The 27,520-nt window shown below is 39.0% G+C and overlaps 2 protein-coding genes and 1 long non-coding RNA gene across 6 annotated transcripts in view; 2 read left to right on the top strand and 1 right to left on the bottom strand.

The window, feature by feature from the left end:
- Positions 1-2,289: 2,289 nt before the first annotated feature.
- LOC144286576 (uncharacterized) overlaps positions 2,290-27,520 on the bottom strand; it is an 80,844-nt gene continuing 55,613 nt past the window's right edge. Inside the window, exons 3-11 of one of the 4 annotated variants that reach the window (XR_013354597.1) lie at positions 20,126-20,341; positions 7,650-7,838; positions 7,115-7,261; positions 5,778-5,890; positions 5,490-5,623; positions 5,170-5,343; positions 4,187-4,433; positions 3,953-4,026; positions 2,290-3,338 (exon numbers count right to left, since the gene is read on the bottom strand). This is a non-coding gene — a long non-coding RNA (uncharacterized LOC144286576). Of the gene's footprint in view, positions 3,339-3,952; positions 4,434-5,169; positions 5,344-5,489; positions 5,624-5,777; positions 5,891-7,114; positions 7,262-7,649; positions 7,839-20,125; positions 20,342-27,520 lie in introns of all 4 variants that reach the window. The other 3 variants (XR_013354598.1, XR_013354595.1, XR_013354596.1) reach the window with 3 other exon arrangements.
- KRT40 (keratin 40) lies at positions 2,978-8,150 on the top strand. Its single transcript, XM_077853171.1, has 7 exons — positions 2,978-3,458; positions 3,956-4,038; positions 4,298-4,454; positions 5,260-5,421; positions 5,501-5,626; positions 6,923-7,143; positions 7,690-8,150. Exons 1-7 carry the CDS (start codon positions 3,012-3,014, stop codon positions 7,787-7,789), a joined length of 1,296 nt encoding a protein of 431 aa, XP_077709297.1. The 5' UTR covers positions 2,978-3,011; the 3' UTR covers positions 7,790-8,150.
- Positions 15,273-27,334, top strand: KRT39 (keratin 39). The gene is made up of 8 exons (XM_077853169.1): positions 15,273-15,788; positions 16,648-16,730; positions 17,502-17,658; positions 18,294-18,455; positions 18,568-18,693; positions 20,225-20,445; positions 21,823-22,084; positions 22,823-27,334. The coding sequence occupies exons 1-7, from the start codon at positions 15,339-15,341 to the stop codon at positions 22,073-22,075; spliced, it is 1,452 nt and encodes a 483-aa protein (XP_077709295.1). The 5' UTR covers positions 15,273-15,338; the 3' UTR covers positions 22,076-22,084; positions 22,823-27,334.

Here is a 27,520-nt window from a genome sequence, read left to right as displayed (position 1 = left end):
CTCTCTCCTCTGTGTGTGTGTGTGTGTGTCTCATGAATAAATAAATAAAATCTTTAAAAAAATCTTCAACATCATGCATCATCAGGGAACTACAAATCAAAACCACAATGAGAAAATAAATTTATAAAAAAAAAAACACAATGACATACCAACTCACACTGGTCAGAATGGCTAAAATTAACAACTTGGAAACAACAGATGTTGGTGAGGATGCAGAGAAAGGGAAACCCTCACACACTGTTGGTGGATATGCAAGCTGGTGCAGCCACTCTGGGAAACAGTATAGAAGTTCCTCAAAAAGTTAAAAATAGAACTGCCTTACCACCCAACAGTTGCACTACTAGATATTTACCCAGAGGATACAAAAATAGTGATTCGAAGGGGCACATGCACCCCAATGTTTATAGCAGCACAATCCACAATAGCTAAAACATAGAAAGAGCCCCAATGTCCAACAACTGATGAATGGATAAAGATGTGATATATATATATATATATATATATATATATATATATATATATATATATTCCATTACATATAATGAAATATTAATCAGCCATCAGAAAGAATGAAATCTTGCCATTTGCAACAATGGCATGGGTGGTGTTATGCTAAGCAAAATAAGTCAGTCAGAGAAAGACAAATACCATATGATTTCACTCATATGGAATTTAAGAGACAAAACAGATGAACATGGGGAAGGGAGAGGGAAAATAAAATAAGACAAAGACAGAGAGGGAGGCAAACCATAAGAGACTCTTAAACATAGGTAACAGACTGGGGGTTGCTGGAGGGGAAGTGGGTGGGGGGATGAGGTAACTGGGTGATGGGTATTAAGGAGGGCAAGTGATGGTATGAGCACTGGTTGTTGTATGCAACTGATGAATCACTAAATTCTAAATTCTACCCCTGAAACTAATGCTACACTATATGTAAACTAACTTGAATTTAAATAAAATCTTGAAAGATAAAAAAAGAACATTTAGCATTAAGTGTTGAAATGTAAAGAGAATCACTAAAATCAAACCCAAGAGTCTACAACCATACCACCCTGAAAGTGCAATGGCCACGATAGCCAAACTGTGGAAGGAGCCTCGGTGTCCAACGAAAGATGAATGGATAAAGAAGATGTGGTTTATGTATACAATGGAATATTACTCAGCTATTAGAAATGACAAATACCCACCATTTGCTTCAACGTGGATGGAACTGGAGGGTATTATGCTGAGTGAAGTAAGCCAGTCGGAGAAGGACAAACATTATATGTTCTCATTCATTTGGGGAATATAAATAATAGTGAAAGGGAATATAAGGGAAGGGAGAAGAAATGTGTGGGAAATATCAGAAAGGGAGACAGAACGTAAAGACTGCTAACTCTGGGAAACGAACTAGGGGTGGTAGAAGGGGAGGAGGGCGGGGGGTGGGAGCGAATGGGTGACGGGCACTGGGTGTTATTCTGTATGTTAGTAAATTGAACACCAATAAAAAATAAATTAAAAAAAAAAAAAAAAAAAAAAGAAAGTGTTCCAATCCTATCTGATCTTGGAAGCTAAGCAGGGTCAGGCCCGGTTAGTATTTAGATGGGAGAGTAATACATACTAAGGGACTATTTAAGTCCATCTATTTAAGACCTCTTGGTTTGTTTTTGGTTTTGGTTTTTCCATCATCAGCTACCTAAGAAGTAGTGTTCAGAGTTAGAAAAAATTTTTTAGTTTTTTCTGGATCATGAAAATTTTAACTTTGTCAGAATAGTGGGCCTTTTCCAGTAAAAATCTTAAAGATTCTAGAGGCAATCTGTTCTGCCCACCTTTGAAAATGAAATACATATCACAATTATGCCAAGGAAAGTGAAAGAGATTATGCTACATACATAATAGAGATGAAATTCAAAACAAAATCCAAAAAAGTTATGTCTCAAATCGCTATCCATTTGGTACTGCACCAGGGATTTCATCCAATGGAACTCCTGGTCTGGAACTCACATTATAAAATTTTATTCCCCAACGCCAGTATTTCACATTTTTATGAAATTGTGACCTTAAAAAAATAAGTAAATAAGAGAAAACAGATTCTATCTCAGAAGAAAAGTCTTTTATAGCTTCCTTGCCCCTATTCTGAACTGTATCCAATGAGGGTTTAGTTTCCCAAGAAACTAAAAGATTGTAACTTAGAAATTGTATTTCACTCTTATTATCAATACAGGTGAAAATAGTATACATAATCTAAAAATGAGGCATAGGTAACATAGAGAAAGCAAGTTTCAGGAAATCAAAGATCACAACTCCAGATCTTGATAACCAGTTTGTATTTTGGCCTGGAGGCCACAGATTATGCCCATCAGTTATTTATAAAGTGACTTTTCAATTTGCACACAGGTAGATGTAGTTCATACACACACACACACACACACATATGCATGTGCACACACATTTTAAACCCAGTACACACCTCACTCCTCTACCATGTGAGCACAACAAGACCATAAAAAGCATTGCAAAGATGGTTAACTACATGGAACATTTTATGATGGTACACAAACAAATAAATGGCATTTAATGAGATGTAATATGAATTTTAAAAGGATAGATAAACAATTTACAATACAGGAGCAAAATCTGTGATAATATCATTTTTGTTATTTGTAATCAGTTGTATCTGCAATTACTGAGTGCCAAATGTCCTCTGCCTTTCCGTATTCTACCAAAAAGATAATGCATCTCATGAAGATTCTCTGAACCAAGCGTCTTATCCTACTGGCAGATGGAAATATTGCCCTTACTTAGTAACCTGAAGCTATGCCTCTTTTATGAGGCATAAAACTTCCTCAGAAAACAAACAACACTAATGAATGTTCATATGAAAACTGGCACCAACAGTGATAAACAGAACATCCGGTATGTTCTGTAAATACCCATTTGCAGGCTGTATAAAAGTCTCAGGAGGGATGGAGACTCTGGGAACCAGTCAATTGGAGTTTTGCAACTAGTCTTTGTTCCTCACTTCTAATAGGATGACTTCTGACTGTTTCCCCACGTGCTGCTCTTCTGAATCCTGTGCCCAGGCTTCCGACTGTGCACTTGCTTCAACCTGTTCCATGGAGGCCACCTGCCTCCCCAGTGCCCCTGCTACATCCAGATGCCAGACCCCTAGCTTCCTATCCAGGTCTCGCTTGCCAACTAGTTGCCTCACACCATGCTACTTTGCTGGGAATTATAATATTCCTTGCTTGGTGGGGAACTGTGCTTGGTGTGAGGATGGGGTGTTCAACAGCAATGAGAAGGAGACGATGCAGTTCCTGAATGACAGACTTGCCAACTATCTAGAGAAGGTGCGTGGCCTGGAAGAGATGAACGCAGAGCTCGAATGCAGGATTCGAGAACAATGTGAAGAGGATATCCCACTGGTGTGCCCTGATTATCAGTGTTACTTTGACACTATTGAAGAGCTTCAGCAAAAGGTCTGGTGTTTCATTGCCCTAATGCTTCACCCTCCCAATCTGTGATTTGCTTTATCTTTATACTAAAAAAAAGGCTGTTCTATGGAAGTTCCCCCCATCCCCAGGGAAAGGGGTTCTCCAGGAGGAAAGGGTGTTGGGCTGAAATTCAGCAAAAATTAGCATGAGCCGTGGGGCTGCCAGTAATCATTGAATGGCCAAAATAAACTCACTCACAACTACCTATGGAGAAAAATCCAAGTTCAACTGCCAAGGAATATTGCAAAATGTTTTAGGCCACTGAAAAACGGACCCTTTTTATTTCTATATTTATTTTATGAATGGTCCTGCTTTTTTCTTCATTGAAGTGACATGCTTAATAAGAAAAATAGGCTTCAAGCTATTTTATACTGTCTTATAAAGACTTTTAAAAGATAAATAATGGTATAGTTGTTAAATGAATAAATATTTAAGTTTCTTTCAAAGAGCCCTCTAGTATATATAACTAACTTACTTACCAGATCTTATGCACGAAGGCAGAAAATTCCAGACTTGCTGTGCAACTTGACAACTGCAAACTGGCTGCTGATGACTTTAGGTCAAAGTAAGTTAAATTTGAATTTGAAAATAATTCATGGCTGTCTCTCTCTCTCTCTCTCTCTCTCTCTCACACACACACACACACACACGTGCACACTACAAATATTCTCTACATAAGCTTTTTTTAAGCTAAGAATGCTCACAAAGCTCACATTAATTGGGATATAGCTTCCTTGAGTCGTTGTGTCATTCATCAGCATGCCCAGCATCTTGCACAGTGTCTAGCAAAATAAGCACCATCTGTATCTCTTTTGCTGTGAAAGGTATGAGTCTGAACTGTCTCTTCGCCAGCTGATAGAGACGGACATTGGTGGCCTGCGTGGGATCCTGGATGAGCTGACTCTGTGCAAAGCTGATCTGGAGGCCCATGTGGAGTCTCTGAAGGAAGATCTCCTTTGCCTTAAGAAAAACCACAAAGAGGTAAGGAAAGTGTAAAATTGCTGAATGAATGTGGAGGTGACAAAGTCAAACTGATAGATTTCGTTTTGTGTATATAAATCAAACTCGGGCAGATATTGCTAAAGCTGGAACAAAATTACTCGAGGCACTAATGTCCAGCCTGATGACTCTGGCATATCTCTGGGTGTATATGTGAAATGGGCCCTGGCTAGTACCACTTGAAAGACCAAATTGTTCACCTGCTATTGCTTTCGTGAAGGAGGTAACTTTACAAATGGCTTTCCTTGGAGGCTTTATGCCACATAACTCTAATCCATAAGCTACAAAAATCAGGCTGATAAACACAGGGCATGAAGGCCATTTCAGAAAGGGGATAACATCTTATGCAATATTTGGACCAATATTTTAAAATATTCTACATCTATAAACTTTCTAAATCATAAAATACAAAGTATATGACTATCTCATGTTGATAAAGCTAAAAAGTGAAAAACTTAATGATGTAAAATGGTATATTTTCCCTTTGAGCATGTGTTGATGATAATAGCATTTATTGAGACCTTCCTATGTGCCAAGGACTTTCATAAGTGCTTTATATGAACATCAACTCATATCTCTCACAATAACTCTCTAGGAAAGGTAAAATTATTATACACCTTTTGTGGATGCAGAGACTGAATGATGAAAAGAGAGTCAACCTAAGCAATCTGAATCTAAATCCCACACTTTTACTCACTTCTCCAGAAATGGGATGCCCTTGGGATGTCAAGGTGAATTCTTCTTCCCCACCACTCTGTGACTTTCTTTACTCCATTTCCTCTTTCAGGAGGTTGACTTGCTTCGTGGACAGTTGGGTGACCGACTCAGTGTAGAGCTGGACACTGCCCCCACCATCGACCTCAACAGGGTCCTGGAAGAGATGCGTTGTCAGTATGAAACCGTGCTGGCCAACAACCGTAGAGACGTGGAAGAATGGTTTGCTGTTCAGGTCAGTACCCAGAGCAAGAAAATGACAAGCTTCCAGACTTCTGCCTTATTTGCATCCTCTAATCATACCTGGTTTACAGACAGAGGAGCTGAATCAGCAGCAGCTGTGCAGCGCAGAGCAGCTGCAAGACTGCCAGACAGAGATCCTGGAACTGAAACGCACAGCCAATGCTCTGGAAATTGAGCTCCAAGCACAGCAAAGCCTGGTATGTAAGGGAAAGACAGCTCTGTTTTTGTCACTGAAGAATTAAGCCCTGAGATGCTAGTCCCTCTTCCATGAACCCAAGGAGAGACCCACAGTTCATGTGGCAGAAAGTCTGAATTTCCAATATGCAAGGATTGTATTCTTTGACTTACCCAAATACTGCTGTTTACTGAGCTAGAAGCAGAAGTGATAGGTCAACAGTCTGTACTGTCCCAACAGGATTCCCTGACCTTCCCTCCTGGGCTTGAGCATGATCCTGCAGCACCTTCCAGAGACAGAAAAAGAACAGGAGGGCAGGAGCAGAATGAGAGTGGAACCTCTGAGCTGAAGGCACTGAAGCATTCCAGTGGGTTTTAATTGTGCTTTGATTTGGGCCAACTTCTCAAACTCAGCATCATATAAAAGAATAATATTCAAACTTTGCATTCTTCCACTACCCTAAGCTTTTCCAGGATCCACACCTCAACTGGACCCTTCACTCCACCCCATTTCACCCAGCAATGAAAATACTATGCACTGGGGAGCCTGGCTGGCTCAGTCAGAGGAGCATGTGACTCTTGATCTCAGGATCATGAGTTCAAGCCCCATGCTGGGCATAGAGGTTATTTTTAAAAAAAATTTTTTTTAAAAGGATACCATGCATTGAAGATCACATTAGCCAGTTCCAGTCAGACACCACTGTCTGTGCCACATTGGGGCCTATAGAGACTATCTGGGTGAATAATAGCTACATATTTATCTTGTGAGAGGCTTAAACGCCTCATAATAACTTGATGGGATAAATCCTTTTACTAAACCCATTATCAGATGAGGAAGACTGAGACTCAGATTAAGTAGCAGGGGTCATGCAGTTGTTAAGAGGCAAAAGTGGAAGCTGGATCCAGCTGGTTCAATCCCAGAGCCTCTTCTCTGAACCATTCTATATGGCTCTTTCCTGCCCCAAGTCCATACTCAACTTCTCCCCTCAAATGCTGTTGATCTTCCTTAATATATATTACAGGTTGTGATGGGCAAGTGGTGATAGTAATAACTAACCCTTGCACAGTTTTGAAATTTTTTCCAGGCACTGTTCACAGTGTTTTATACATATTAATTCATTCAATCCGCACAACCATCCTATGAAATAAGTACTTTGCATTGGTCATTTTTTATAAAATAAAACAGCCTCAGAGAAGCTAAGTAATTTTCCCAAAGTCACATAGATGCACTAGGGTAGATCAAGGATTTGAAAACCAGCACTCTGGCCCCAAGGACTATGCTACACAGCCCTTCTGAATATACTCTTTTTCTTCTGCAGACAGAGTCTCTGGAATGCACTGTGGCAGAGACGGAGGCCCAGTATAGCACCCAGCTGGCCCAGATGCAGTGCCTGATTGATAACGTGGAGAACCAGCTGGCTGAGATCCGCTGTGACCTGGAGCGGCAGAACCAGGAGTATGAGGTGCTGCTGGACACAAAGGCTCTGCTGGAGGGTGAGATCAACACATACCGAGGTCTCCTTGAGAGTGAAGACAGCAGGCAAGTTCCACACGATTATTCTCAAAATCCCCCAAGTCACAAAGAAGCTCATGCAAGAGAATCTTGCCTCCTCAAGGTCTGCCCAAGGTGAAACCTCCCTCATGTGTTAAATGATCTCCTTACAAGAGTAAAAAGACAAACAAAACAAAACAACAACAACAAAAAAAACAGCTGAGGCTAATCACATGACAGTAGAAGTATTCAAAAGTATTCCAAAGTTCTAAAGCAGAATAAGTATCACATACAAAATTTCATGCTGGGCGTCCCCCTTTGTTCCTGACTTCCACCAAAGAGAAATCAGGAACATGCATAAGATGACATTTGCAAAGTGAAATAAATACACAAAACTGTGTATTCAACTGGCACAGGGGCAGTGAGCATTCCTAGTGGCAATGCTGAATCTAGGCCTGAAATAGGCTTAGGTCAAATGCTACTCTGCAAAGAGTGTTCAGAACATCATTTGCAGGGCAAATTTTGGCACGATCTTTTCTGAGTTGAAATTTTACCTGGATTTCCCTTGTTAAGCTTACTTCAAAATTTCCACAGGCTTCCTTGTAACCCGTGTTCTACAATAAGCACATCAAGCAACACTTGTGAGGCATGCTCAGCGTATCTGATTTGCACGGTCGAAAACTACTGTGCATGAATGTTCAACCCTCGGCGCAGTGGATAGAGGAGTCAAAGCCAGCAGTGTCCTGGAAAGGAGATGGGACTTCAATCAGATGCATCCAAATCTAAAAGTCAAGAAGGGGTTTCTACCCTAAATTTGTCCTCTAAACATCCTCATTATATTTCTGCTTTGTCATTTCCTCTCCTGCCTGCTTATTAGTGATATTCTAGGAGTCTATAAAGCTTTCTTGCTAATCTCCAAATAAAATATGTTTCATTCCTTTAGCATGGTAAATATAGCTTTGTGGCTTATAACTGTGGATATAAGAACCATGTGATGCCTAAACCCATGTCGATAGTTTGATTTTGCACAAACCGAGGCTGAAAATAGTTTTTAACTCCTCAAATACAAAAGTTTAACTAATCCATGCAAAATGTCATACATCTTGGAAGACAGTTGTATGTATCTTTCTGAGAGGAAATTTAAGAATAAATGTCTTATTTGTAATTATAAAAGTACAGGATTCCATTTTTTTCTCAATTTGGCACATGAAAGGGGAAAAAATTAGTTACAATTCTACCCCCAAACACCCGTTATCAGTATTTTGGGAGCTTCCAGCTTTCTTTCATATAATAGGTTTTTCCACATAATGGAAATCATACTTACATATGCACATAGTTGAGTAAACTACTTTTTTCACTATGTCATGTAAGCATTTTCAATCCAAATAAACCTATAAGATTGTCCTGTGACTGTTATTTTAGTGGCTACATAAAATACCATAAGGTTATTGGCCTGTTATTGGACATTTGGGGTATAAGAATAATTATTCATACACATTTAAAAAGCAAAGTGGAGAACTCCACCTCCAAAAAAATGAAATGGATGTACATTTCCTCATTCCTCTTCCTAAGTCTGGCTGAAAACCAGGGAAATTACATATAAAAGAAATATAAGCAGATTCTGAAAGGTGGAAGAAGCCAAACCAACTAGAATCATATTCAAGGAACAGCAAGCAAGTGAGTTCCTTGGGTTTTCTTTTGGCCTCATATATCCCATGTTGGGAGCTGAAGAAACCAACAACCCATAAATACCAGCAGGGGCAGACAGAAAAACAAAATCTCCAAGAGGAGAGTCAAGGGACATGAAGAGAGGTAAGGTTTCTATACTTCATCTGCAGTGATAAGATGTCAACACAAATAAGCATGATAAGATTTATGTATATATACAAAATATAATATATATAATGTAATATATAATATATATAATGTAATACCTTGAGCAACTACTTAAGAAACTATGCAAAGAAATACACTTAAAACTTTGATTTATCTATAACTCATAGAATGAGTTTGGAAGTTTTCTTTCCCTTTTCATTTTTTAAAAGAGCTTCAGAAGAACAGGTATTAGATCTTATTTAAATGTTTTGTACAATTCTCTTGGGAAGCCATCTGACCCTGGACTCTTGTTTGTTGGGAAATTTTTGATTACTGCTTTAATTTCATTGCTGGTTATGGGTCTGTTTAGATTTTCTATTTCTTTCCGTTTCAGTTTTGGTAGTTTATAAGTTTCCAGGAATGCAACCACTTCTTCCAGATTGCCTCATTTGTTGGCATAATGTTGCTCATAATATGTTCCTCTTTAAAAAGAAAAAATATTTTCTTTATTTGATGAGAGAGAGAGCACAAGCAGGCAGAGCTGCAGGCAGAGTGAGAGGGAGAAGCAGGCTCCCCGCTGAGCAGAGAACCCGATGCAGGGCTCTATCCCAGGACCCTGGGATCATGACCTGAGCCGAACGCAGGCACTCAACAATTTGTCCTTTCTCTTTTCTTTTTGATAAGACTGGCTAGGGGTTTATCAATCTTATTAAGTCTTTCAAAGAACCAGTTCTAGAATCATTGACCTGTTCTCCTGTTCTTTTGGTTTCTATTTTACTGATTTATGCTCTAATCTTTATTATTTCTCTTCTCCTGCTTGTTTTAGGCTCTATTCACTGTTCTTTCTCCAGCTCCTTTAGGTATAAGGTTAGCTTATATATTTGAGACTATGCTACCCAGAGCAGTCTACACTTTCAATTCAATCCCTATCAAAATACCATTGACATTTTTCACAGAGCTGGAACAAACAATCCTAAAATTTGTGTGGAACCAAAAGACTCTGAATAGCCAGAGGAATGTTGAAAAAGAAAACCAAAGCTGGGGGCATCACAATGCCAGACTTCAAGCTATATTACAAAGCTGTAATCATCAAGGCAGTATGGTACTGGCACAAAAACAGACGCACAGATCAATGGAACAGAACAGAGAACCCAGAAATGGACCCTCAACTCTGAGGTCAACTAATCTTCAACAAAGCAGGGAAGAATATCCAACGGAAAAAGGACAGTCTCTTCAATAAATGGTGCTGAGAAAATTGGACAGCCACATGCAGAAGAATGAAACTGGACCACTTTCTTACACCATTCTCAAAATGGATGAAAGACCTAAACATGAGATAGAAATGTACCAAAATCCTAGAGGAGAAAACAGGCAGCAACCTGTTTGACCTTGGCCACAGCAACTAGATAGATCTCCAAAAGCCAGGGAAACAAAAGCGAACTTGGGACTTATCACGATTAAAAGCTTTTGCATAGTGGAGGAAACAGTCAACTAAACTAAAAGGCAACCTACAGAATGGGAGAAGATATTTGCAAATGACGTATCAGATAAAGGGCTAGTATCCAAAATCTATAAAGAGCTTATCAAACTCAACACCAATAAAACAAATAAGCCAGTCAAGAAATGGGAAGATGACATGAGCAGGTATTTCTCCAGAGAAGACATACAAATGAGCAATAGACAAAAAAAAAAAAAGCTCACATCACTTGGCATCAGGGAAATACAAATCAAAACCACAATGAGATACCACCTCACACCAGTCAGAATAGCTAAAATTAACAACTCAGGAAACAATAAATGTTGGCGAGGATCCAAAGAAAGGGGAACCCTCGTACACTGATGATGGAAATGCAAGCTGGTGCAGCCACTATGGAAAACAGTTGGGAGGTTTTTCAAGAAGTTAAAAATATATAGAATATCATGTCATCAGTGAAGAGGGAGAATTTGACTTCTTCTTTGCCAATTTGAATTCCTTTTATTTCTTTTTGTTTTCTGATTGCTGAGGCTAGAACTTCTAGTTTATGTTGAATAGCAGTGGTGAGAGTGGACATCCCAGTCTTGTTCCTGATCTTAGGGGAAAGGCTCCCAGTGCTTCCCCATTGAGAATGAGATTTGCTGTGGGCTTTTTGTAGATGGCTTTTAAGATGTTGAGGAATGTTCCCTCTATCCCTACACTCTGAAGAGTTTTGATCAGGAATGGATGCTGTATTTTGTCAAATGCTTTCTCTGCATCTATTGAGAGGATCATATGGTTCTTGTTTTTTCTCTTGCTGATATGATGAATCACATTGATTGTTTTACAAGTGTTGAACCAGCCTTGCATCCTGGGGATAAATCCTACTTGGTCATGGTGAATAATCTTCTTAATGTATTGTTGTATCCTATTGGCTAGTATCTTGTTGAGAATTTTTGCATCCATGTTCATCAGAGATATTGGTCTATAATTCTCCTTTTTGGTGGGATCTTTGTCTGGTTTTGGAATTAAGGTGATGCTGGCCTCCTAGAATGAGTTTGGAAATATTCCATCTCTTTTTATCTTTTGGAACAGCTTTAGTAGAATAGGTATGGTTTCTTCTTTAAACATTTGATAGAATTCCCCAGGGAAGCCATCTGGCCTTGGACTTTTACCCCAAAGATACAGATGCAATGAAACACCAGAACACCTGCACCCCGATGTTTATAGCAGCAATGTCCACAATAGCCAAACTGTGGGAGGAGCCTCGGTGTCCATTGAAAGATGGATGGATAAAGAAAATGTGGTTTATGTATACAATGGAATATTACTCAGCCATTAGAAATGACAAATACCCACCATTTGCTTCGACATGGATGGAATTGGAGGGTATTATGCTGAGTGAAATAAGTCAATCGGAGAAGGACAAACATTATATGGTCTCATTCATTTGGAGAATATAAAAAATAGTGAAAGGGAATAAAGGGGAAAGGAGAAAAAATGAGTGGGAAATATCAGAAAGGGAGACAGAACATGAGACACTCCTAACTCCGGCATGAGGGTTGGCAAATAGATCAGTGAAAAAGAATATGAAAAAAAGAATATGGATTCTAGAAATAGACTCATGTACATGTGGTCAGTTGATTTTTTAAAATTTAGATTCAATTAGCCAACGCATAGGTCATTATTAGTTTTAGATGTAGTGTTCAATAATTCACCAGTTGCATATAACACCCAGTGCTTATCACATCATGTGGCTTCCTTAATGCCCATCTCCAGATTGCCCCATCCCACCACCCCTCCTCTCCAGCAACCCTGTTTGTTTCCTATAGTTAAGAGTGTCTCATGGTTTTTCTCCCTCTCTGATGACTCCCCATTCAGTTTTCCCTCCCTCCCTCTATGATCCTCTGAGCTGTTTCTTATATTCCAGATATGAGTGAAACCATATGATAATTGCCTCTCTGATTGACTTATTTTGCTTAGCATAATACCCTCCAGTTCCAACCATGTTGATGTAAATGGTAAGTATTCATCCTTTCTAGTGTCTGGTTATTTATATATAAATATATATATATATATATATATCTTTTTTAGCCTTTCATGTGTTAGCAGACATCTGGGATCTTTCCATAGTTTGGCTATTGTGGTCATTGCTGCTATGAACATTGGGGTACAGGTGCCCCTTCGAATCACTACATTTGTATCTTTATCTTTAGGGTAAATACTTAGTAATGCAATTGCTGGGTCATAAAGTAGCTCTATTTTTAACTTCTTTTTTTATTCACATTCTATCTTCATTATTTTTTTTATAAATTTATTTTTTATTGGTGTTCAATTTGCCAACATATAGAATAACACCCAGTGCTCATCCCATCAAGTGCCCCCCTCAGTGCCCATCACCCAGTCACCCCACCCCCACCCACCTCCCCTTCCCCCACCCCTAGTTCGTTTCCCAGAGTTAGGAGTCTCTCATGTTCTTTCTCCCTTTCTGATATTTCCCACTCATTTTTCTCCTTTCCCCTTTGTTCCCTTTCACTATTTTTTATATTCCCCAAATAAATGAGACCATATAATGTTTGGTTTCTTTATTTTGGTCCTTTTTAGAAAGGCTTTCTGACTTCAAATTTATAAAAGAACTCTCATATTTATTAGTACAATTATGATTTCCTTTTTTCATATTTGAATCTTTGATCAATTTGTAATTTGTCCTACTGTAAGGCATGAAGTATGATTCCAATATTCCCTGCCCCACCTTCGACCTCAAGTGAAATAGAATTGTCCTCAAATTATATATGATAGCCTATCTTTTCCCCACTGATTTTAAATGTCACACTTATCATATAATAAATCCCAATCTGTTTGGAGGTCTATTTTAGATTTCTTATTCTTTTTTTTAAGATTTTATTTATTTATTCATGAGAGACACAGAGAGAGAGAGGCAGAGATTTAGGCAGAGGGAGAAGCAGGCTCCCTGCAGGGAACCCAATGCAGAACTCGATCCCAGGATCCCAGAATCATGCCCTAAGCCAAGGGCAGACGCTCAACTGCTGAGCCACCCAGGAACCCCTAGACTTCTTATTCTATTCTATTCTATTCTATTCTATTCTATTCTATTCTATTCATCTGTCTGGTTATTCAGGCATGAATAGTACAGTATTTTAATTATTGAGGCTTTAAAGTAGGAAGGACTAATATCTCTGGTTTTTATTTTTTAGAATTTTCCTGGCTATTCAAATTTGATTATTTTTTTCTCATAAAACTTCAGAATTGGGATCCCTGGGTGGCGCAGCGGTTTGGCGCCTGCCTTTGGCCCAGGGCGCGATCCTGGAGACCCGGGATCGAATCCCACGTCGGGCTCCCGGTGCATGGAGCCTGCTTCTCCCTCTGCCTGTGTCTCTGCCTCTCTCGCTCTCTGTGACTATCATAAATAAATAAAAATTATTAAAAAAATAAATAAATAAATAAAACTTCAGAATTATCTTGTCTGGTTGAAAAAAATCACATTTTCGAAGGGTCTCAATAAATTTATTGGAACCTCAGTTAAATTAATGTCAAGATAATTGATATTTTTATAGTGATGAATACAGTATTTCAGCCCAAGACCATGATATATCTTTCTATTTATCCTAGTTTTCTGTTCTTCAGTGTATTTTAATATTTTATTCATGTAGTCCACCTTCCTAAATTTATTCCTGTGTATTTTATGTTTTTTGGTGCTATTATAAATTATTATGTTTTTCCTTATATTATGTGATGTACAGAATAATGGGGCCAAAAGATGTTCATGTCCTAATCCTACAGCCTTTGAATACAGTAGGCTACTTGACAAAGGTGAAATAAGACACTAATCAGCTAACCTTAAAATAGGAAGGTTATCCTACATGATATGTGTGAACCCAGTATAATCATAAGGTCCTTTAGTGTGGAAAAGGGAAGCAGAAGACTCAGTGTCAGAGTGATGCCATGTGAAAAAGATTTGCCACTGCTGGTTTTGAAGATGGAAGAGGCCACAGGCTAAGTAGCATAAACAGCCTCTAGAAGCTGCAAAAGGCAAGGAAATTATTCTCTCCTAGAACCTCCATAAAGGATCAGAAACAAATAACTTTCTTAAGAAAATGATGAGAAAGTATTCCTGAGAAAGTAAACACATGCCTTTCAATAGATCATGTTTAAACAATAAATATAAGCCAACACCATAACACATTTTTAGCTAATGTAATTCCACAAGCAAACACTGAGTGCTAAAAATGTCATAAAATGTGGACTTTAGAAAACCAAAAGGTAACCAGCCTCTTTCCCAGGAAATTTCGTGTTAGTAACCAGACCCTACCTGGCAAACTGAAACAGGAAACTAGCAACTATATTTAAAAAGATTCTTACTTAAAACTAACATTTTAACCCATACAATGTCTGAACAATGAAAATGGGAAAATCGGTTGGGCGGAACAAAATAAAACACTGGTTTCTAAGTTCACCAATAATTATTAGATATTAATAGTTTCCCTTTTCTAGAGAAGAAAGGAAAAGAAGGATGAACTCATTCCTGATCAAGCTTAATGCCAGTTGGAGAGGTCAACAAGGATTTAATGAACTTAATATACTCACACCTGCTTAATAATGGATGCTGTTAGAAATGTGACGACAGTTCCTTTTGAAGACTTCATGTGAAGCTCTGGGTCCAATGACAAGCAGTAGTGGTGATGGGTAATAACTTAGTAACAGTTTAAATGCACATTTTTATGAGACAAGTAACTCTTCTCAGGCAAGTAAAAAGCAGACTAATGAGATGTTCCTATGGGATTTGATATAAACATTAGAAAGGAAAACATCCTGCCAGCTGTGACTCCACCTAGAGCAAAGGCTATATAAGCACTTCAAAGAGGAAATAACCAAGAAGCTTGGAATTCAAACACAGTCACAGCTGCTTGAGCTTTCCATCAGGACCACAGACTGAAACGAAAACTGGGTGCTCACTATGGATACTAAAGGCTGTACAACGATTTCTTGTTCAACGCCACAGCAACGCTGCTCTCGGATTACAAATTTTCAGACCATTTCTTCTAACGCTAACTGCCAACACAGTGGTCTTGAAGCCAACAGCCGCCAACCAACTGGCCACGTTCTGTGGGCTGCCAGACCCACTCCTTGTTTTTATTTCACACCCATCTGCTTAATAAACAACGTCAATGCCTGTCTACCTCTGGATGACTGCGGCTGGTGTGGTGAAGGCATCAACAGTAATGAGAAAGAGACCATGCAAATCTTGAATGAGCGCCTTGCTAACTACCTGGAGAAGGTACGGACCTTGGAAAAAGAGAATGCTGAACTGGAATGCAAAATCCTGGAGGAGTGTAACAAAGAATTCTGTGTTGTATGTCCTGACTACATGTCCTACTACGCTACCATTGAGGAGCTCCAGCAGAAGGTAAGATTCTTAAGAATGTGTATATCAGGTTGTGTCATGATATTCTCCAAGCAATAGACATTTGCTAAGCCTTAATATATTTAGTTCATTTTATTTTGGAAAAGATATTTTGTAGAATAAGAAAATATCTTGAATGAAATTATCATCTTGAGGCAATATTCAGAGTTTTATACTTATTTGTCTTCCAGGGATACATTCTGCTATGTCAGAAGTGTGTCAACATGTGTCAAAATGTGTCACCTATTGCTGCCATTTCTTTAACAAAAATAAGAAAACAAGGATCTGAGAAAGAGCATTTTGCTCTAATAAGTCCCTTAACAGTTTAGGTTTTATCCATTTTTCAATCATCACCACTCTTTCCCCCTTTTATGCTCATTTCATCATCTCCAAATTGTTTCAATGGTTTTTTTCCAACACCAAGCCTATCTCCTTCCTAATCATAGTGATGTGCTGTTGCTACTGCACATGCCAGATTTATCCCATTTTACTTGTTCAACGACTATTTACTGAACACCACCGACAACACACTAGACATTACTCTAGGCTCTGGGAAAATATTAATGAACTAAAAAGCCCCTGCCCTCATGACGATTACATTCCAGAGGATGCAAATCAAATGCAGATTTTATATTTTAACAGTAATACACATACAGAAGTTTTTATTGGAGTGGCTTTTGCTGATTTTTTTAGGAAAATAACAAAAACTCTGACTTTCCAAAGCTTCCCAAGCTTCCTAAGCATAGCTATGAAAAGCCTAACTGGCCCTTCCCTGTAAACTGCAACACACACAAGCCCTTGGTTTTTAAAGAAGGATATCCTGGTGTTTGTCTCATTTGTGTGTACAATTTCTTAATTCTAGATCTTGTGTACCAAGGCTGAGAATTCCAGACTGGTCTCACAAATTGACAACACCAAACTGGCTGCTGATGACTTGAGAGCCAAGTAAGCCCACCCAGCACTGGCATTCACAACAGATTTCACCCTGCCTCTGACTCTGCACACTGCCATGAAGATTATCCCTAAATCTGCTAAACCTCCTGCTCCATACCATATTAGCACTAGTCCAGAAAAAAACTTTCATATTTGATAAATGATAAAGCTTATAACCACTCACATGTAAATAATCCTTGTAGTTTCTAACATACGAACCCATCTGATTACCTGCACAGTAATTCAGGAAAATAGGTAGGGCCAATCTGTAGTTACCTTGTTTAAGGTGAGAAAACTCTGGTTTAATGGGATTCAGCTATATCCAAAGACATACAACTAGGACAAGACACAGCTAAAACTTGGATGCAAATTTTCTAACTCCTAATCCACTGCTCTTTCCACTTCCACTGCATTGCTTTTGAGGGCAGGAGAAAGAGCATAAATTCCCTTATCTTAAAGACCAGCAATGTGGCCTCATGCTGGCAAACTGATTAAGGAATAAAAATTAAGTGGTTATTTTTATCAAATAATCTCACGTCTAAAGAGAATAAAACCCACAACAGAAATATAATAAATGAGAAAATAAAAGAAAATGTGGAAAGGAGTTCTGCTTGGCTTGATTTACACCATCTATATTTTTGTTTTGTTTAATTTAAATTCAATTAGCCAACATATAGTACATCGTTAGTTTCAGATGGAGTGTTCAACAATTCATCAGTTGCATATAACACCCAGTGCACCATTTACATTTTAATGCCTTCTTTTTATGTCTCATTTTTAAAGGTATGAAGCTGAGGTGTCTGTACGCCAGCTGGTGGAGGCTGATGCCAAAGGCCTACAGCAGATTCTGAATGCACTGACCCTGGCCAAGGCTGACCTGGAGGCACAAGTCCAGTCTCTGAGGGAGGAGCTCCTCTTCCTCAAAAACAAGCATGAAGAGGTTAGAGAACCAAGAGAGTCATTACAAGCCTCTAAAAAATAGCAACAATTCCTTTGGGTTGAATTTGGCAAAAGGTGTCTCCAAAAAGTTTTTCAGCCCTGACAATACCTACTGCTACCACCACTGGTTCAATGTGTTTCAAATCCATCACCAAAACACAATATCTGAAGCCTCCTTTGCCCTCTCCAGCTTTTACAAAAGGAAACAACCCAATTTTCCTGTCCTCACAAATGTCCCATCTTTTTGTAGGCATTCCTACACAGACTTCTACCACTATTGTTCTAAGTCCATATTGGCAAAAGCCCATATTTTTGTCTTAGAGACTATGGTCTCTTACTATAAATTCCACCTCTCTGCTGCTTCACCATTACCCATTCCTGGAAATGGTCTAAATTCCTTACGACTCTGATCTTGCTAATTAATTCCTTTTAATGTTTCACGTATTTGAATAGAGTCATATCTGAAATAGCTTTAAGTCATTTTATAGCATCTCAATGGCACCTATAAATCATCTATTCCTTTATTGTGAACTATATTTCAGATACGATTAAGCTAAATTATTGCTATTAGACAAACAAGAATACAAGAGTGTCATCTGTCCAATAAGTGACTTCACATTCTTTTTCTTTCAATAGGAAATCAACTCCTTACAGAGCCAGCTTGGGGACAGACTCAATATTGAAGTGACTGCTGCCCCTTCTGTTGATCTAAACAGGGTTCTACAAGAAATGAGATGTCAGTATGAGTCCATCATGGAGACAAATCGCAGAGAAGTGGAACAGTGGTTCAACACACAGGTGGGGAGGGTAAAAAAGCCCAAAAAAAAAAGTTGACATTGCATTTCCAGGTGACCTTTAATCAAAGTCATGTTTTCTTTCATAATATTCATGGTCTTTAACCATGTTTCAGATGGAGGCACTGAACCAGCAGGTGGTGACCAGCTCTCAACAGCAGCAGTGCTGCCTGAAGGAGATCACTGAACTGAGACGTACCATGAATGCTCTGGAGATTGAACTGCAGGCCCAGCACCGAATGGTACCCAGAATGCAATGCCTAACACAGCTGTGATGGCAATAGCCCTTGACAACTGCATGTTGCAATGTTTCCCAAATTGTGTGCCTCCGAAGTTCCTCTGTTTGCTGAAAGGTCTATGCCCAAAAAAGGCCCGTGGTCAAATAAGCCTGGGAAATGCTGGAATAAACATAGGTTAAATGGGGTACCTTCCTATAGGCCTTTAATAAGCTAATATACACTATGGATCTCCAAGAAGGAGATATATGGTATTCAGCATTCCAAACTTATTTGACTGTGGATCCCTTCCTTTAAAAGCATCTCATGGCAATAATGATCCATGGAGTACACTTTGGGAAACAGTAAGAGAGCTTTTTATTACATGCATAATAGTTTTACAAACTATCAAATTTATAAAAATAATCTTATAAAGGAGGTGGCATAATTATTAAGCAAATTTTACAGATGAGGCTCAGGGAGCAAATGTGATTTTCCCACACTAAATCCCAGGTGAGTTCCATCTTGCCTATTTTATAGCAATGGAGACACTGAGGTCCTGAGGCATTAAGTAACTTGTTAAAAGTCACAAAAGAAATGAATCTGAGCCAGAATTCAGGTTCCAAAGTTGGAACCACTTCTGCTTCATTGTACTGTCTCTATAAAGTAGGGAATTATTTAACTGCTCTGATATGAAGAGTATTTGGAAGACCCTGCCCCAAAGCTAGCTTTGTCACCAATTAGTCATATGACCATGGGCAACTCATTTAACCCCTTGAACCTCAGTTTTCTCCTCTCTAAATGTTGGGAAAACCATGCAAATAATAGATTATTCAAGCCAAAGATTCCATTATCCCTAGGCTTATAGAATGATGGAGCAGGAAAGAACTCTAACCATCAAAATTTCAACACTTGTGTCTTAGTTTATTTATTTATTTTTTTTAATATTTTTTTCTTTATTTATGATAGTCACACAGAGAGAGAGAGAGAGGCAGAGACATAGGCAGAGGGAGAAGCAGGCTCCATGCACCGGGAGCCCGACGTGGGATTCGATCCCGGGTCTCCAGGATCGCGCCCTGGGCCAAAGGCAGGCGCCAAACTGCTGCGCCACCCAGGGATCCCTTGTGTCTTAGATATAAAGGAATGGATTGAGTAAGAGAATTCTTTATGGCTAAATGCTGCTAACTTCTTCGCTAAGGTACAAATATTCATAGAATGAGATGCCATACTAACAGGTTCTTAAAGCCCAGGTGTGAAATAAGTTGGAATATTTTTTTGTCTCACAGATAGAAGTGTGGTAGCATATTATCAAGTGAATAATAAAGAGAAGTAAATACTTAAAGGGAGGCAAAAATAAATAAGGAGGATAAAAGGAAGTGAGCTTTAGCATAGTAGATAATTTTTGTTTTGGATTTATTTGGTTAGGAAGTAATAAGAGGGTTTGGAGACTCATTAGTACCTGTCACAAAGAAACCATTGTTTAAAATGATTCATTTCACACATGACCTAGGCTCCAAGGGGTCATCATTGTAAGTCATACTTTCCTCCTCCATGGTAGAGAGATTCCCAAGAATGCATCTTGGTGGAGACAGAGGCCCGCTACACAGCTTTACTGGCCCAGATCCAGTGTCTGGTCGATAGCATAGAGGCTCAGCTGGCAGAGATACGGTGTGCCCTGGAAAGACAGAACCAAGAATATGAGATTCTGCTGGACGTCAAGTCCCGGCTGGAGTGTGAGATTGCCATATACCGCAGCCTTCTGGAGAGTTCAGAAGTCAAGTAAGTAAAATAAAAACAGCTTCTATGAGAAAATATGTTCACATACATTTATTACTACTGTCACTGGCAACAAGGGGCGTGCACTTTGCTCTTCTTGCCAGTGATGGGAACTTGTGATATATAGTCTCAAGCTGTGCTGTTTGGAGATCAGTTGTAACCTACTCCAAATTTGAGGTCTTAGCTGAGTCATTCTGAAAAGCCAGTGTACCAGGCTAACTCCTTATATGTTGAGTTTTTTTAAGTAGAAGAGGAAAAATGGTTTCCCCAAATATTCAAATATTCCTGGCAACTTATAGATTCTCCCCCACTGAGATGCACTTTTATGAGATCCAATAGACTGACCCTGTTCCCTTTGGAGGAACATTCTGCTCAGGCTGAAATGCCCACACCTATCCAGCCACTTGTTCTTGATGCCAATAGCAGCATGTAGATATGTGTGTTTTAACACCATTTTTTAGAAAAAGAAATTATAGTGTTTTTTCAATGATAAGAAGCCAACCAAATCATAAGGAACTGACCTAGAGAGACCACAAGTTGTTTAGAGGAAAGCAACTCAGTCCAAACTAACACCCTAGGTGCAGACTTAGTTACAGTTGTTACAGAGACCTTCTTCTCCAAAATAAGCAGTGAACTCTGTTCATAGGATTCTTTTAACTGGCACATTTTAACTGCCACATTATACCAGCACAAGATTCACCCCTGCTAGTCACTTTGAGGAGCTACAATATACCAAAGTGCCTTGAATCATCAAAGAAAGATGATGCTTTCTAAAAAGAGTTCTGTTAACTGCTTCCAACTCCAATTCTGTAAAGTTTCATTTAAATACGCCCAGAAGGCACTTTGAAGCTTCCTGAAAAAACCTCGAGGACTCTTCCATAGATGAGGTTCAAGCCATCAGTAGTATTTAGGCTCTCTGATAAGAAAAATATCTGATTAACTTGCTTTCCTCAGATAATAAGCCCCTTAACTTGTCCCTTATCACTGTTGACCATGTACGTTTAGTTCTCACTATACTTATTCTGCAGGTGAAGAACTAAAGCTCAGGAGGACTCACTGATTTATCTTAGGTCACCAGCTGGTGAAGGACAAAGCTACTACACCCTGGTCTTTAACTCCTGGCAGGACGTCCTTCCACTGTGTGTGGTAGCATTCTCCATAATAGCAGCTTACATAACCTAACGCTTCTAAACCTAACTTGCTGCTTTCCCATGGATCTGGTCTCATTCTTTTTCTTCCACTAATGATAGAATAAAATTAATGAATAAGCATTTGGGAGTACTTGTTTCAAGTGATGCATGAAAAACTGCCCACCGCTATTGTTTTCTATCACCACATTACCTTCCCTCAGTCACAGGTAAAATTCTGTTTTTTTTCTAGGCTTCTCTGTAACCCGTGTGCCACCAAATGTGAGCCTTCAAGTAAGGCCAGCGCCATGGAATGCACAGCTCTGGTTTACAATACACCATCCTCAGATTCCCGCAGGACACAGGAGCCTTGCTGTGCCTACAGAGTCCTTCCCCGAATACTGGTTAAAATCTGCACCATCACTCAGGAGATTCAGGATGGCAAAATCATTTCTTCCCATGAGCATGTGCAGCCTTGCTTCCTTATCAGAATTGCCAGAGTTTGACATCCCAAGGTGAAGAAAATATCCCTCGTTCATGAAAGAGAGGTCAATACTTGTTCCTACCAGAAAGGCTTAAAAGTCCCCAGCCCCTTTAAGGTACTTAGTTTCTTATACCACAGTGGGTGTGCACTGCTAAACAGAATACCTTGTATTCTGATCCCTCCCTAAGTTGCAGCTGTCAACGTGATAATAAGATGGATGAAATTTCTCTAGGAGCACATTACCCATTTCTCTGAGAGACAGGCAGTGATTTGTAGGTGCCCAGGAAGGTTCCCTACATTACTTGACTTCACAAGTGATATGCGGTTTCTCTTTTGTTTACTCAGGTCTTGTGTACTTATATTCCTCACTAGAGCCAGTCAGACAAGTTCTAGGATTGCTTTTCGCCATGGTACATGATGTCAAAAGCTGCAACCTTCCCCCTTCTAAAATCCTTCCTTGGCCATGGAAAGAAGCCTCTATTCGAATAGCATGAATAGGGGAAAAGATCATTAATGTTCAGTTTCCTTGAAAAGTCATGAGTCTGTCTCCTGTTGAACTCCGCTGTCTGTTATCCATACTGACATACTTCATGTTCCCCAAGATATTTCTGAAGATGTCTGTGTTCTCCAAAACTTTGAAATAATTGGGCTCTCCAAATATTTTCATCATCAAGAGTCAGGAAGAGTTGTGGAGTGAATCTAGAGCATTTTGAAGGAATAACATGGATCCTTTCACTAAATGTTTGCTATTTCTCTTTCCACTCTTTAGGGAATGGGAGTTGTTTCTGACTGTTTAACAAAGAACATGGAGCTGGAACTCTCACACGCTGTTCCTCCATCTCCCTGGGACTGATGACCATGAAAACATAGCTTAGCTTCCTCCTTCAATCTATCCATCAGAGAGAAATGGATTTGATATCACAAACTTTGCAGAAAAGTAATCATTGAGTAATTGCTGCTTGCAAGCACAAGACAGTCCCAAGTGAGAATGGTATGTACATGGTACTGGCCATCATCAGAGCTTCTCACAGCAAGGTCACAAAGAGATTCAGTCAATCCCTACAAAAATTATTCAGTATTTCCAGAAGTTTTAGTAAATAATTACAAATTAAATATAGAATGTGGAGTCAAAGACCTGAAGTCCTAAACTAGTTTCTTGAGACCTTAGACAAAACATCTAGCCTTCATCAAATTTAATTTCCTTATTTGTTAAATGAGAACCTTGGCTACTTGACAGGTTTGTTGTGCAGATCAAATGAAATTGTTCATATCATGCTACTTAGTACACTGAAGAACATGGTGCAAATGTTATTTTTACATAAGCTTTACTTTTAACTACAGCCCTAGACCTGTGTTATTATCTCATGTCAAAATTCTTTCCCCATAAATTTAGTTATCCACTCATGATTTGGGGAGTTTTAATAGTGCTTGGCTTTGAGGGGTGAAAAAAGAACAGAACAAGATCTTCTTGTCATCAAGCCTGCAATTTTACTCAGTAAAGTGTTTCTGAAGTTAGGGTCTATATCAGATATCAGTTGATGGCTGGTGCCCACAGCAAAGACAAAAGTGTCATTTAACTCATGCTCAGCAGCCACTTCCTCCAGACTAGTAGCAACTTGCACTGAGGGAGTGGAATGCAGAACTCCCAGAGAGATCTCTTTCTTGTCAATAACTTCCTTCCCATCCAAATTCCCAGATTACCCCTGGTAGCACATCACTGCATACCATCTCAGACTGAATGATAGAAATGTGGGAAGAGCAGGGGGCTTGCACTCAGAAGCCATAGGAGAGAGTCTCACCCCATTCTATGTGTATGACCTTGAGTAAAAGGGACATAAAGATGTAGGCCCTAACACACTAGAGGGATTAAATGGAATAATAATAGTGAAAGGGTCCTTTAAGTTATACAAGGCCAGGCAGAAGGGAGGTTTTGTCCCCTGATTGGAAACCAGGCATTTGTCATTTCCTTACATACTTCTTCCTTTGTGTCTGGTTAAGTGATGGTCCCCAGTGGATCACATATGTACTATCAACACTAACTGGAAAACCAATTAAGGAGAGGCTGGAGTTCTCAGTCTGCCCTAAGTTTTGATTCCAACAGGATTCAGAGTTTAGGAACCTTTCTGGACTCAGGCTAAGCTTGGGCTGCTATGGCACTGTCATTCTCAGTTTATCCACAAAACAAGATCTCTTCTTCCCACTCCAGGCATGTGCCACACTCGGCCAAATTATAGGTATTTGAAACCAAAAAGACAGGATCCTAGTCCTGTAGGGCAGTTATAACACCAGGTTCCTTTCTCTGAAAGTCTATATAAAGTCCCAGTAAGACAGAATCATAAAAAAGGATTGACTCCATGGAGCAAGATGGCTTTTTGTTTGCTAGAGCCTGTCTCAGAGAGGGAAAGAATATCAAAACCCATTTGGTGGTCCATAATTTTATTTCTAAACAAAGGAGGTTTAGGGATATATTTTCTCTAGATTTCGTCTTTTTTCATGTTGACTCCACCTTAATATGACAGCTGGTTTAAACACTTCCAAATGCTTCTCTCTTCCCCTTCATCTCTCAATCATTAATTGCCTTCCCAACCCCTATACATGACTCACAATCTCTCCATCTTCAGCCTCTAGGATCAATTCCAGCAATTTCTGCTTAGAAGAAGTGGCCTGAAAATTTTCCCTCAAGAGTTCAGTTAGTGGTAACCCCTTACATTACTTGCCACGAGGATTTCTCTAGTTAACCTAGAAACCACTTCTATCCAAGTCCCCTGAGGAACCTATAAAATTCAGATTCTTGGGCCCTACCCTAGACCTCCTACATTAGCATCTCCAGGTGTGGGACCTGGGCATCCAAATTTTGCAAAATTTTCAGCCAAAGCATGTACGCCAAATTATAAAAGCCACTGCTTGCTAACTGACAAATGCTTTTTGGTTTAAAGATCTGGATGACTTGCTGCCTTCGGGGATTATCTTTTAAGCTCTGACACTAGCTTGATAGATGACCACACTCACAGACAATTCCTACTCTACATATCTATCCATGTGTTTATGAAGGAGGATTAATAAAAAAAGCTAAGAAGTAACTCATTTAATAACTAATTCATTTAATCCTTACTACCACGGAAGAGCTACCACTAATATTCCCATTTAACAGATAAAGCAACTAATGGGTAAAGCAATTCAATGTTTTCCCCAGTGTCACACAATAATAAGATTGAATTTTAAGTACTCTGATTTCCTTAAGAAAGTTAAAATAGCACGGGATACATTTCACAGTCTCCAAGAATAGAAGCAATTCACAGTAGCAACAGATTATTTTTCCAACTCTTCAAGGAACTATTCTATAGCCTGCTTGTCAATGATTCCAGTGAGAGACCATCCAAGGAATCTATGATATTAGCCTTTGTCATTCTTTTTGTCCAGAAATTCATAGACTGAGTTTTATATTTAACTTCATGTTATTATGGTAAGAATGCTTAACATGAGATGTACTCTTTTAACAGATTTTTAAGTAAACAAGACAGAATTGTTAGCTATAGGCACAATGTTGTCCAGCAGATCTTTAGAACTTATTTTATACCTTTTGATTAGCAACTCTCCCTTTCCCCTTCTCCCCAGGCAATCCCCTTCCCTGGCAACCACCTTTCTATCCTTTGCTTCTATAAGTTTGACTATTTTAGATATATCTCATGTCTCATATAAGTGGAATCATATATCTCATATAAACGGAATCATGCATTATTTATCTTTCTGTGACTGACTTATTTCACTAGTGTAATGTCCTCAAGGTTCATTCATGTTGTCACATATTGCAAGATTTCCTTATTTTTAAAGGCTGAATAATATTCCATTGCATTTGTATGTATGTGTGTTGCATAACATACATACGTATATACCTCACGTTCTTTTTTATCCATTCATCATCAAACAATTCATTTAGATTGTTTCTATCTCTTGGCTATTGTGAATAATGACTCGATGAGCACAGGAATGCTAATATCTCTTTGAAAATTAGAAAGATTTCTGATGACATCTAATAGCTTTTTTTTTTGTATCAGAGGTGAAGAAATGGGGTCCACAGACAAAGGAGATTGGTCCATGACTCATAGTCAGTAAGAGAATCCAGTGCTCTTTCTTCTACTTCTCATTCCCCACCACATCTGGAGTAGACAGCACTGGAACTGGGTTTGATGGAAAACAAAATTGAACCATCAGGCAGTGACCTTCCATTCTAGTTCTTTTTTTTTTAATTTTTTTAATTTATTTTTTATTGGTGTTCAATTTACTAACATACAGAATAACCCCCAGTGCTGTCACCCATTCACTCCCACACCCCGCCCTCCTCCCCTTCTACCATCCCTAGTTCGTTTCCCAGAGTTAGCATTCTAGTTCTTAGAAGCATCATTGACTTCTCTGCGCTTAGACCTGGAGATTTTTCTGATCTATTATCTAAATCCCTGATGTTCCTCACCTTATTGTGTCTTGCCTTCTGCAACTGTAAATAGAAAATAGCATCAAAGATAACATCCTCCAATTCCTTCTCTCTCTGAAGTCTTTTTTAAAAAGGCAATCAGATGCTATTGATAAGATCTTTAAGTTTTTTAGAAGCTAATTATTGTATGTTCTTCTTATTGATTTTCATGTATCAAACAATGGATAAAAGTGTATTGCTCATTGCATGAGTAGGTCTACCCTAATTCTGTCCATTTTGATTTAAAATGCAAGTTCTGATGATAAAGAGCATTTTATTTATTTATTTATTTTTGCCTTTTAGGCTTTTTTAATAATAAATTTATTTTTTATTGGTGCTCAATTTGCCAACATACAGAATAATACCCAGTGCTCATTCCATCAAGTGCCCACCTCAGTGCCCACCACCCAGTCACTCTCACCCCCCGCCCTCCTCCCCTTCTACCACCCCTATTTCGTTTCCCAGAGTTAGGAGTCTTCCATGTTCTGTCTCCCTTTCTGATATTTCCCACTTATTTTTTCTCCTTTCCCCTTTATTCTCTTTCACTATTTTTTATATTCCCCAAATGAACGAGACCATATAATGTTTGTCCTTCTCCAATTGACTTATTTCATTCAGCATAATACCCTCCAGTTCCATCCACGTCGAAGCAAATGGTGGGTATTTGTCGTTTCTGATGGCTGAGTAATATTCCATTGCATACATAGACCACATCTTCTTTATTCATTCATCTTTCGATGGACACTGAGGCTCCTTCCACAGTTTGGCTATTGTGGACATTGCTGCTAGAAATATTGGGGTGCAGGTGTCCCGGCATTGCATTGCATCTGTATCTTTGGGGTAAATCCCCAGAAGTGCAATTGCTGGGTCGTAGGGAAGATCTATTTTTAACTCTTTGAGGAACCTCCACACAGTTTTCCAGAGTGGCTGCACCAGTTCACATTCCCACCAATAAGCAAGAGGGTTCCCCTTTCTCCACATCCTCTCCAACATTTGTGG

This window comes from Canis aureus, chromosome 16, assembly GCF_053574225.1.
Source record: "Canis aureus isolate CA01 chromosome 16, VMU_Caureus_v.1.0, whole genome shotgun sequence".
NCBI classification, from domain to species: Eukaryota; Metazoa; Chordata; class Mammalia; order Carnivora; family Canidae; genus Canis; species Canis aureus.
This window is presented reverse-complemented; position numbering and strand designations above follow the sequence as displayed.

Excerpts from the sequence above, each read along its gene's own strand:
- KRT40 (XM_077853171.1), top strand. The coding sequence starts at position 3,012 with ATGACTTCTGACTGTTTCCCCACGTGCTGCTCTTCTGAATCCTGTGCC. Across the intron at positions 3,459-3,955 it reads TTGAAGAGCTTCAGCAAAAG|ATCTTATGCACGAAGGCAGA; the intron begins GTCTGGTGTTTC and ends CTTACTTACCAG. Across the intron at positions 5,422-5,500 it reads AAGAATGGTTTGCTGTTCAG|ACAGAGGAGCTGAATCAGCA; the intron begins GTCAGTACCCAG and ends CCTGGTTTACAG.
- KRT39 (XM_077853169.1), top strand. The coding sequence starts at position 15,339 with ATGGATACTAAAGGCTGTACAACGATTTCTTGTTCAACGCCACAGCAA. Across the intron at positions 16,731-17,501 it reads GCTGATGACTTGAGAGCCAA|GTATGAAGCTGAGGTGTCTG; the intron begins GTAAGCCCACCC and ends TCATTTTTAAAG. Across the intron at positions 20,446-21,822 it reads CTGGAGAGTTCAGAAGTCAA|GCTTCTCTGTAACCCGTGTG; the intron begins GTAAGTAAAATA and ends TTTTTTTTCTAG.